Genomic DNA, 12,084 nt, shown 5'->3' with positions numbered 1-12,084 from the left:
GTGCTTGGCCAGCTGCTGGGGAAGTGGAGAAGCACTGGAGCTGGTGGGCAGCAGCAGTGTCTGCTGGTGCCATCACATGACTGTCCATCACAGCCTGGATCGAGCACTCGCCGGTGTTTTAGGCAATGCGTCATGGTTTAGGCTCCAGTAATAAATATTTCATTTCCATTTAACTCTCTAAATTTATGAGCCTCATTACTTAAGCCTGCTCTTATTTCAAGGGCTTAGAGTAGCTGTGGTATAGTCACGCTCTGGTCTACGTTCTGGCATGAGCATCTGTCACCAGTGCAACCCAAGGAGTTCCTCTATGGTATTTAGGTCATCCTCCAGTGAGTGACATCCATGACTTTATACTGACTCAACCATGAAATCACAGTTTTCCAGATAGAGAAAAGAGAGCACAAACTGACTACTCTTCTGGAAATTATTTTGAAATTACAGATATTCTGCCATCGTGCTCAGGATGCGTACAGTTTGGAAGTATTTTTTAATTCAGGAACCTTAATGAAGAACATGGTATTTTGCTTCCAAAAAGCAAAGAAGAAAGACAATTTATTATTTTATTTTTACTTTTGTCTGCATGAATAAAGGAGTAAAAAGAATGATTAATCTTTCACAAATTACTTAAAAAAGAATTAAAACTAGGATCTGTAGAATACTCCAAGTTAAATAAAAACTGAATATACATGCAGTTCTTTACAAAGTTTCACTTGAACATGTTACCCAAATGCTGTGATTATCACAAAGACATGTCTGTGCTGCTGAATAGGAGCAGAGAGGAAGACTCAGAGGAGCAAACCTCTGATGCACACGTTCAGAAGCATTCAAGAATCTATTACACTCAGTTCTCAGTAAGGAGAAGTGAGCTGATTACCTGGGCTGTAGTGCGTCATCACCTTATTAATTGGAAATAATTCTATGGAATTGATTATACCATAGCCTAAAAAGCTTCATCCTATGGAATATTTTTGTGTTGTGCATGTGTTTATAAATAGGTATGTGTATATAGACGTATATTGCTTATGTATTTATTTACAATGTCATATTAAATGTTTACATCTTTATATTTTTGTACCTTGCCTGTATGTGTCTATTGAAGTATTGCTATTTGGTTGATATAATTGACATTTTTTCTCTCTTCTTTAGTGACTGTCACATGAGTTCCCCAAGGACAATGGACCCTAAGGTGCGAGAGACTGAAGGATATGGAGAAGACAACTCAGGTAGAACTGCTCCCTTCCTCAAAGAACAAAAAGGGCTGTAACTTCTTAAGCTTTAGTACCTTAGCTCTGTCACAGAAGTGACTGTATTCATTTAGAGAATGCATTCTGCCTCTCTCTCCTTCTGCCTCCAAGACCTGTGGCAGTTTTGACATTTCTCGACTCTTGAAGTCAGATTTTTGTAGCATCTTGTGACAGTTCACTTTTCTACCCAACGAGATCCAACAATAACTGAAACACTGGTAGGGATGCTTTCCAATGCTGTCATCCCAACCTACACGGGACAGGCACTGGTTGTTGGGCTGTCTTGCGCAAAATGCTGAATTCTTTATGGATCCAGGAACTGATGCTGGTTCAGGCCTTTCCTTGCTGAGCAGACTATCACTGTCTTTGAAGATTATTGCTTGATATCTGTTTTAATACTTTGCGATCCATTGAGTCTTATAATTAGCATTCAAAACATTCTTGAATGTATTATATAACTGACACTGTAAAAGCATTAGCCTCCTGATACTGCACATTTCACCTAAGTAAGCCATTTCCACATTTAAATTGCTTTCAGTAACAACATTGTCCTTATCATCACTATTTTGCTTGCTGAACAAAGGCAATGTGTTTCCAAGTTGTAATTTCTTCTCTATAAACTAGGCTGTTAATACCAAAGTTTTTCTTCACAGTCTAATTATCTCAAGAGGCAAGTAGAAAGTCTATTAGGAAAGATCCTACACTGTAGGTTATTTTTATGTCATAAACACTGCAATCCATTCTCTCAGATAATAGTAATTTCATGCTATCGGTATAGTCTTGAAAGATGTTAATGCAAGAGCAGACTGTGTTTCCTCTTCCAGGAAAAAAAAAATCCACTTATGAAGAAATTATATGGGAATTATTGTTGTTCTGAAAGCCTGCAAATGCTGCTGGTTGCATCTTCTTTATGTTTCTTCACTTAGGAAAGAAAAAATCGAAGTTCAAATCTTTCAAAAAGTTTTTTGTTAAAAAGAAAAGGAAAGAAAGTTCTTCAGGGAGCAGCAATCTGAAGCTATTCCAGTCAACAAGTGATGTGGCGGCCTCACATGACATGCATGCTAGTTTTGATTCTGAAGATGAACACGAGTAAGTCTTTGGACTGTGGCTGGTAAATACATCGCTGCTATGAGATCTGTAGATTAAAGATATCCTAAATTGCCTCCTCTTCTTGTCCAGAATGCTGCACTCTCAAATAGTTGCCTTTTTCAGGAAAGTACAAATTGAAATGCTTGAGGCAAGGCAAATTACAAGTGGAGAGGATGGGGTGCAGCAAGAAATAATAATTAATAAAGCTTTTGTTTAAGCATAAGTAATCCCCGGGTTATCATTTCAGAAGACTGTAATTCTCATCTTCAAAAAAGGGAATTAGGTGCTTAGCTTTTATTTTATCAGAATTTTCTTATACTCCTAAGACGTATCTCATAAGGATTGTTAAAAAATGTAGACGCCTAACCATTTATGCCAGATTTTGAAAGCATGAAAGAGGTAAGGGGATGACTGCAATTGAAATCAGCAGGAATCGGAGGCTCTAAAGCTTTTCTTTCCTCTGCATAGCTGGGATTCATCTGACCAAAGGATAAATGCCTGCATCTAAATTAGTCACCAGCTGCCTTTTACAATCAGCAGGTAGAAGTCAGCATTTCTAAGAAAAAGCTTGTACCATTCTTGTGTAGACATATGAAGTTGCTGTGATGAACCATGTTCTAGATGTGCCTGTTTCTACCCACTGAGTGTAATCGGGAGCCTAGGGTGACTGGTTCCAGCACAGGTACCTATTAGTGTCTGAAGTTCAACAAGACGTGTCCCAGTCTCCGTATCTTGATACCTCCAGCTTTCGTTCAGGCTTTTCCAAAAAATGTTATCTATTACATTGCATCCAAAATTAACCGTGAGAAACGCGATACAAAGATCAAACGTGTTCCTGGATGGACAGAGGGACCTCTGTCCTTGAATGGAGCGCAGCCGGGAGCTACAGCTGCGCGGAGGGGCAAGAAAGGCAACCCATCCTATCCATTCGAAACGGCATTGTGCGTTGCAGCCACTAGGCAGCGCCAAACAACCGAAGAAAATTCCTAACAAGTAGTATTGGCAAGGGTAGCAGTAGTCCAGCTTGAAGCCCCAGGAGTTCCGAGTTGGCAGCAGCAGATCTAACAGTGGGCGACACCGTTTTTTGTTTTTTTTTTTTCCCAACAGTATATTTTTAAGACATAGATGGTGAGATTTTCTCTCCCTCATGCTCTGCTCATGTCCCAGTGGGTATGGTCTTTGGCTGGTTTTGCCATGTCTCTGTGCGTTGCTTGCAGGGTTATCAAATTATTATTTCTTAATACTTGTTTAGATAAAGACCATGAAATACCACGAAAGGAAGGAAGCATAATGAGGGCACTCATAGTCTGAGGAGACATCTAGAGTACCTCCACTACACATCTGGGAGGTATGCGTCTGCTAGAAAGAGAAAGCAAGGACAGCACGCAGGGATAAAGGTGCACATGCAGCAATGCTGCTTAGCTGGCAGCTCTTGCAATCTTTGTAAGATGTCGGTACACTGAACAGCCATTGCAGTCCAGACTGACACTCACTTTACAAATTGCTATAGCTCTCTGACCTTGGATGCATTGCGGACATCACATATTCACCCAGATAAATTGTTCTTCTAATGTCTCTGATGCATTAAGAAGAAACAGCAGGCTTTCCTTCCTTCTGCAGCAGGCATACAGATTAACTTCTTCCTGCAATTGTTTTATCAAATGTATTTATAGCAGACATTGCAAGGAAAATGTTACTTTTTGCCGTGTTTGTTTATGTTTCTGAAAGTCTCTATGACAGTACCTAGGATCCAAAAATACACACAACTCTTTTTCTAGGGAGTCTGTTCAATTAGCTTGATAGTTACTTGAATCCAAGCAGTTCTGCATTCTGCTTTGCCATTTCATAGCAGTCATATTTTAAAAAACTAAAAGAAGGGATTCCCAGAAGAAATGCCATATGCACACATTTCTGGTCCCTGCTCAGTTGAGCTGTGAACTAAGCTGAGGAAAATGAGTGCAAGAGACCTCCTAGCAGCCAGCTTTGTACCCATATGTCTCCACTAACATTCCCACGAAGAAACAAGGTGTTCATCCCCCACACGTAATATTTTTAAGATAAGTTACATGCTGCGTCCATCAAAAGTAGGAATGAGAACATGAGAGAAGCTACCTGCAAAGCTTTCTTTGCTTCTTCTCACCAGGCCACAAAGAATGACCCTGAAAAAACATGGCCACAGGCTCTTAAAGGAAAATCCCAATGGTCTTGTTGTAAAGCATGGGATCTTGCAAGCATAGTGCGTAGATTCACCTGAATAGTGCTGCATAGATTCACCTGAACGACTGTATTTGTGGAGAGGTTTGGAACTGCAGATGTGATGAGTGCTGTGCACATCTGTCTTCCACTGCAAAAGACCACTTGAGTTAAGATTAAAAGGACTGCAAAAGAATTCCGCGTGTTTTCACTTGTTTGTTACGTTATTCCAGGGCCCACAAGGGCATTATGGGAAGCAGAGCTTTGTCTCATGACAGCATTTTCATCCCTGAAATTGGACAAGAGTCTGCAAGGCCAGTAAGAGTATTTTCTCAAGAAAATGTTTCTGATCGAATTAGAGCTCTACAGGTAATTTGCACAATGTACTTTTTTCAAACGCAACCAGAATGTCCTCCCAGGCTTGACTTCTTTTATAATGTTTATAGTTGAATATTACATTAGCAAGTAATATCTGTCTGCAGCTTAATCAAATGTTACATGCATTAATCAGACAGTGGTATCATACCTTGGTTCTACTGAAAAGGTATTTGTGAAATGAATAGGCTGTTTGTCTCCTAAAGAGAATCTCTAATGTGAGATGTCCTGTTCTCTTGACTATTCAGTTACAAAGATAACGTAAAGGTATTCACTGACCTGAACTAGAAAACATACTGGGGAAACTTCCATCATGATCACGTTTTCATGTTTGTTTTGCCATACTGAAGATGAAACTCCAGCCTACCATGAAATTGGGACCTCCGCCTCCATTTGGGTATCATGCAAAGAGGACAGATGATGCTGGGACCAGTTCTGAGGACGATGGATTACCAAGAAGCCCTCCAGAAATGTCTTTGTTCCAGGAAATCCTAAGTTCAGGCACGACAGTGAGAGTGAGTAGTTCTGGTGCTGACAAAAAGCAGTGTTTAATTACTTCTTTCGCCTATGTGTGGGAGGTAGAATGAATTATTTGGCTTGCTATATGCATCGCTACTTTACCTCCAAACAAGTCAGAAATACCTTATTTGAAGGGAGAAAGTGCTCTGTCTCTGAAAACAATTACTTAAAATCTCTCTTCTCGATGAAATGTCAAAATAACTCCAGAAAATGCAGAACTGGAAACGAAAGTGTGTTTGTGTGCATTCATGGAGATTCTGTTTTTTCGGGAACTACAGAGAGCTTGCAGTCTTAAAAAAAGCCTGAAAAATCTTCCTTGAACGTGCTGATAAGAGAGCTCTCTTCTTTAATGTATTTCTAGTCTGTCATAGAAAAAAGAATCATAAAATAATTTGAAGCTGTTTTGTCTTTTTAAATGGTAGTTTTGTTATACATAATTTCATTCTTTATCTGCGTGTCTTTTACTTTATGTTTGCAGTATCCGTACTAATCTTTAAGACTACTGAGAGAAACAACTTATGTTGTCAGTCTCTGTGTGCTTTGTGTAGATGTTTTCTGCTAGTATATCCATCCCATTTGTCATCTTTTACTGAATCTCTTCCTCATTCCATCCCACAGTTCTCTGACTCTCACAAGCACCTTAGCTCTTTGAGTTTAGCTGGAACAGGCAGTGAAGAAGAAGAACAGGTAACTTCTGCCAAATGTATTAAGAGCCGAGCAATTACGTGTAGTAGTCTTCTAAGAAACGCAAGGCATAAATATTACTTTTTTGCCTGTCTGCTGCAAAAACAATCTTGTATGTATGTAGTTGCATGTCCATTCATTTTGCCTTTTTAATGCCTGTCCTTCTAGTATAAAGTTATGATTGTTTAACAGCATAATTCTGACACCTAGTAATCTCCTTTTAACAATAATTAAGCCTTCTAAAATAGTTTATATCCTTTAGCAAAATTTACAGACGTGATTTAATCTCCAAAAGCAACCAATCAGATTTAGACACTAAAATAGTATCTTTTTTTTAAAGATGGGAAATTGCAGTAAAGGTTGGTTAAGTTACATGCATAGGTTAAGGGAGAATGCTCGTTAAGGAGCCATGAACAATATCTAAATCCCAGAATCACAGAATGGTTTGAGTTGGAAGGGACCTCACAGCCCACCCAGCCCCAACCCCTGCCCTGGGCAGGGCTACCCCCCACCAGCTCAGGCTGCCCGGGGCCCCATCCAACCTGGCCTTGGAAGCCTCTGATCCTCCGAAATCTGCCCAAACTCTTGATTTAAATACAAAATTACCTCACACTGCTACAGAAACAGTTTGATGATAGTGGCTGACATTACTGCTCAGGATGCCGAGGTGAAGTCTTTAGTGGGATCGTGGCCACGTGAACCAGCACAAGCTGAGAATTCTGCTGAAGTGATATTTTCAGGACTTGAGTACAAGCAAATAGATGACTTTCTTCAATCAGCAGTCAGATGTTCTGGCTGATTAAAGAGCTGTTTTGAAAGGCTCTGAAGAGTCCCTTTTAGTTGTCTGCAGCTGGAGTCATGGTAGAAACGACACGGGGGGTAAAAGAAAGAGTGTTTTCTAGAAATAGTAGGAGGAATGGAAGGGAATTGCAGAGAGGAAATAGAGAAGCTAGTCCTGAGCTGACTCCTTCTTGCTAATTAAGCAAAATGTATTTTAAGGCCAGCTGCAGCAGGGCTCAGCAAAGATTTCTGGCCTTGCTCGTTGGATTCCGCATGAAACCATTTGAAAATCTGCTTATATGCAGCAAGGTCGTAATATTTTTTAAGAATAAAAAGAACTTGTGAAGAAGGTATTTCTTGAAATCTGGTGTAGGCAGACTGTAAATATAGTGTTCAGTCCAGATGTGTGTTGGCTAAGGAAGGATTTATGTCTCCCTTTGGTTCCATTAACTTCACTCTCTGACTCACTCTCTGACTCCTGAGACGCCACTGTGACTCTGTGGTTGCTCAGCTTTTTCCACGTGTCCCATCATTTAGCTCACAGCACTCTTTATCCTGGTCTAGTTTCAGAGCACAGCCATAAAGTAGCACCATCAGAATGCTTTCCTCCCAAACTGCAAGGTCTGCTTGGCATTTCAGAGAGATTAGCCTCACTCCTGCAAGTCAGAGGAGACTGCTTCACAGGGATGAGAAGTTCTGCACAACGTAACACTGAGATTTCAGATAGCGGTGACACCTCGCTGTGTCTTGGAATCCTTCCTGGCTCAAACAGGAAGAAAGAGATCATGATGATCCCATCCACTCTTTTGGAATGGGTCTTATTTGCTTCCCCCTCCCCGTGCTAATCAGCGGTTCCAGCTGAAGGGCAGCTGAGCTGTGTGTGTGTGAGGTTTGCAGGATGGGGTCTTCCTGCTGGTACCTCCTCCAGCAGAGTTGGCCGGAGCCAGGCTCCGTGAGACAGGCAGCTTTTGCAGTCAGCTCAGTGCTGGCATTCAGTTGGGCTGCTGAAATGTAAGTGGAAAAACAAAGCAGATTCTCAGTTTTCCAGTGTATTCTCCAGTGCTCAGCGTTGCCAAAGAGAAGATATGCAAGTTGTCGAGGAAAAGCAGTAGTCAAAAAAAAAAAACAAAAAACCAAAAACAACCAACAAAAAACCAACAAACCAAAAAACAAGGCAGGCAAGTAGTGATTTGCCTTGAAAGAGAACATGTGCTGTGTCTTTGTCACGGAGCTGAAATGTCAATGTATTCACTGCTAGGTACTAATGTATAATGCAGCCACGTATCGTTTGTTGTACATTAGTCATGTTTGAGTACTACGCTGCGGATATTGTAGAGTGGAAATTAATGAGAGCATCCATTATTCAGTGGCTGAGATGCTTTTTATTTTTTATAACTGAAAGCATGATCGAAAGCTGTGGATCCAACCTCCCCTAAAATCAATGGGAGTTTTTACCTGGCCATTCAGGAAACTGTAGCGAACCCCAGGTATATTACAGAACGTCCTTTATCTGCAGTGCGTAATGCAGAACTCTACTTACAGGAAATGCTGATGCTTTTCCCTTACCTAAATATAAAATCTACACTGTTCTCATGTAAATCCATCCTCTCTGATAAAATACCACTTCCAGAGCCTTCCACCCGGCAGAACAAAGTACGACAAAGGAGGAAAGCTTTTCTGATGAAATGAACCGGAATTTCAAGCCCACAAAGGGAGTCTTATCAAGAGTTGTCAGAGGTTATGTTAACGTTATGACAGATAGGTTAGAAATATCATTTTGCCTATTTGCAAAAACTGAATCAGAGAGAAAGGAAGAAGCCTGTTTCGAGTCATTTTTCATATTTTTTTCAGTCTCCTTATTGTGTCAGCTCTGGGACTCGGGTAGTTTTTGTGAAGCACAAGGGAAGCTGAATTCCAGCTTTATGAAAGTACTGCATCCTCTGGAGCACTCAGGAGTTGTTTTTGGATGGATTACTGTTCAGGTTGGAAGTTCCAGGCCACTAGTAGGAATTGTCTGTCATTTCCTTTCCCAGAATAGCCTATAAATGAAATGTTACATTTCAGGTGAACTCCCTGATTATTTTGCAAATGTAAGTACATGAGGCAAAAAAAAAAAAAAAAGCAAGCTGACTTTGGCATTGATGTCATTGATTTTTTATTCTTTTTGCTTTGGGAGGGTGTTGTGGAGCTGGAAGAGCCCTGGTGCAGTTTAGGAAGCTAGAGATGTTCCAACCAGACATAACTGTGGGTAGGAGCATAATAGGCACAGAAGCTGGAGGAGAGACCCAGAAAGGAAACCAGCCCTTTAGGCTCTCTAACAGAGTACTCTTCATAAATCTGTCTTCTAAAACATGTTGACCATGTATTTTTGTGCTTTAGATCTTTTAGTTAAATAAATATCAGTTGTTCTTCCACACTGGGCAGTATACCTTAATAGTCGTGTGGCTAAAAATTCACTGTTGCTAATGCCAGTGTTCTGTGTGTGACATTAAGAAATACAGTGTTTTTCAAAGGACCTCAGAAGGAAAAAGAAGCGGCCTTAAAATGCAAAGTAACACACCCCTTTCTTTATTGTTATCGTCATGTATTGGTCCCTTTGTCTGATTTTATGCTTGGGGATTTTTTTTCAGGTTACACTGGGTCCTCATTCCAGATCTCGCTCTACAGATGGGCAGCTGTACCCTAGGCATGGAAGTGCTAAAACGAAAGCTCCCCACGACTCTGACAGCAGCATTTCACCTGCTGCCAATTTTGAAACTCCACCTGAGCTTTCCTCGTGCTTGGATAACTCTGCTGCTAAACATAAGCTTTTAATAAAGCCCCGGAACCAGAGGTCCAGTAAAATGAGAAGATTTTCTCAGGTAATTGTGCAAATAAGCCGTGTCGCCAATGACACAAAAACAGGGAGTTCTTTCTGGACTTTGTGTTTCAGATTTAGATGTGATAAGAAAAGGCATACTGTGGCATGGGTATTTCATTGGCTGTTAATAGCTGCTATTTCATGGGGCTACATATCTGGAGTAGACAGTAGCAGCAGCCTAAATACTATCAGATCGCTTCTCAGCTCTCGTGACACAGCAGCTTGTGTCACAATTGAAGAAATTTCCCATGAAGTGCAATTTAGTGTCTTGTCTGCGATGCAGAAATTGGGGCTGAGTGCTTCATTCCTTACTTAAATAAATAAATAAAACTGGAAAGTGTTAACAATTAGCTTGTATGCTTTTCCTGGTCTGAAAGATCTTCTGAAATGCTAGTCTCCGATAGACTGGATGGAGGAGCTGCTTTAACTTCCCAAATGTAATTGGACTGATATTTACAGAAAGTACAGAAACAGTAAGTGGTGATCTATTAGCTGGAGACAAATTCTGTGTATTAGGACTTGAATTCAGCCCTGTCTCTATCTGCAAAACCTATCGAGCCTTTACATGCACGACAGACGCTTAAAATAAGTCTGCAGAAAAAGAGCAGCGTCTTGCTGGTCTTGTTTTTTAAACCATCATTTTATAACATCGTTTATCTGTTTTGGATTTTTTTTGTACTGTGAAGGGCATGGCTGCAGTTTACTTCTTTCTTCTAAGAAGTAAAGTTTACAGTTTTTTTAAAGAACTTTATTGTTTGGGGTTTCTTTCAACGTTTTCAATACATTAAAGCTGTTAAATTGGTTTGCTTAAGAAAGGAGACATTATTCTCTCTTTATTTAAATGTGGCTTAGCTGATATTTTTTCTGTTTTTTCAAAATCTCTGTGTGATCTTTGGGCTTGGTAGAGCACTGCTGTGATCAGCACAGTGATGAGGCCAATTATTTGGAAAACCGTGTAAAGCGATAACTGCCTGATCAAACCTTTGTGTTTGTTAGCAAAACACTTACGTTGCCCTAAAAGTAATGCCTCCTATTTATTTCCAAGGAAACTACAACAGATCCAAAGAGCACAAAAGCAGTATTTGATGAAGCAAATTCTGAGCTACAAAACACTATTCTCCAACATAGTCACCACCATTAGCTATGCGTTTTCACCAGTGATGAACAAGAGCCTGCATGCTGCGCCTGTAAAAATCTGCAGAATGCACCACTCACCCCTCACTGAGCTCATGTCCACTGTTTGGTCTCCATAAGTATTCAGCATCAATGAATGTCAATGGGTGCCTTTTTTTTTTTTTTTTTTGCATAGAGGAGTTTAATGGCACACCTTTGATTCATGCACACTTCCGTATCAGACAACATTGTGTCAGACCACCCCTCTGCTGCCATCTGTCACACAGCAACAACATGGAATGGGATATTGGTGGGAAGGTACAACCTCCACTGCCATACCACTGACATCTGCCCCCTGACATCCTGGGCCAACATCATAACATAGGAGATGCTACTTATGGAGCACCTCTCATACAATTGCTTTGTCCATTCTACCTATTAACTGACATTAATTGAGCCCTCCTGGCTTTTCATGAAGAGCGTTTCAGTGTTTAGATAATACAGTTATTAATATTTTCCTGGCCAACTCTGCCTGTACACGTTGCTTCTGGCTTATCTATACCTTCTTTTACATCCCTGAGCCCTCACTAGAAGCGCAAGAGCCATTGTAGCTTTGTCTTCACATTGCACTTGTGAAACAAGAAGCTGGGAAACAAAAGTCCTAATATCTTCAGACTGCAAATTTTGTGTTCTTAGAACAAGGGCCCATATCCAAAATATATATTTAACCAACAAACTACAGTGAACCAGTGAGCTAATATAAGCCCTATGTGAATATGCGTATTCAGCAGCTTAATGACATTTTCAAATAATCCTGTATATTTAGCCAGTCCTTAACTGAAATGTGATCACATGACCTCACTGATAACTACATATATATTTGTGAACTTTTATGAGATAGTCTAATTCTTGGGGGGGGGGAAAGACTTGTGCACAAAGGAGGAAAGATTATAATGCTGAATCACAGTGTGATCAGACAGAAAACTGCCACATGGGAGTAGATACTCAGCTGGCATAGTGTGTCAGAACCTGACAGGCTTCTTAGTTTTTTGTTCTTCCTTCGATGTAGGTTTACTCTTTAGGAAGAATGGCTTGTTTTATTTTTGTCGCTATTGTGGAGTAGCAAAACACAAAGGGGACAGACTTGCTCTTTCAAATGCTGCTTTTTGCCTACGAGCAACACAACATATCCCGTATGCTCAGAGGAATCAAGTGCCAAGGATGCTC

At 40.4% G+C, this 12,084-nt stretch overlaps 1 protein-coding gene across 12 annotated transcripts in view; it reads left to right on the top strand.

Moving 5' to 3' along the window:
- The window catches only part of CRACDL (capping protein inhibiting regulator of actin dynamics like), a 63,599-nt gene that overhangs the window by 35,485 nt on the left and 16,030 nt on the right, over positions 1–12,084 (top strand). For 7 of the 12 annotated variants that reach the window (XM_003640533.6, XM_004938494.5, XM_004938495.5 and 4 more), the window contains 6 exons: positions 1,147–1,223; positions 2,171–2,333; positions 4,760–4,895; positions 5,252–5,416; positions 6,039–6,107; positions 9,515–9,745. In XM_003640533.6, coding sequence (XP_003640581.3) covers positions 1,157–1,223; positions 2,171–2,333; positions 4,760–4,895; positions 5,252–5,416; positions 6,039–6,107; positions 9,515–9,745 — 831 coding nt within the window. In that variant the 5' untranslated portion in view covers positions 1,147–1,156. The remainder of the gene's footprint in view (positions 1–1,146; positions 1,224–2,170; positions 2,334–4,759; positions 4,896–5,251; positions 5,417–6,038; positions 6,108–9,514; positions 9,746–12,084) is intronic. The other 5 variants (XM_046901131.1, XM_046901126.1, XM_046901135.1 and 2 more) reach the window with 2 other exon arrangements.

This window comes from Gallus gallus, chromosome 1, assembly GCF_016699485.2.
Source record: "Gallus gallus isolate bGalGal1 chromosome 1, bGalGal1.mat.broiler.GRCg7b, whole genome shotgun sequence".
Classification (NCBI taxonomy): Eukaryota; Metazoa; Chordata; class Aves; order Galliformes; family Phasianidae; genus Gallus; species Gallus gallus.
This window is presented reverse-complemented; position numbering and strand designations above follow the sequence as displayed.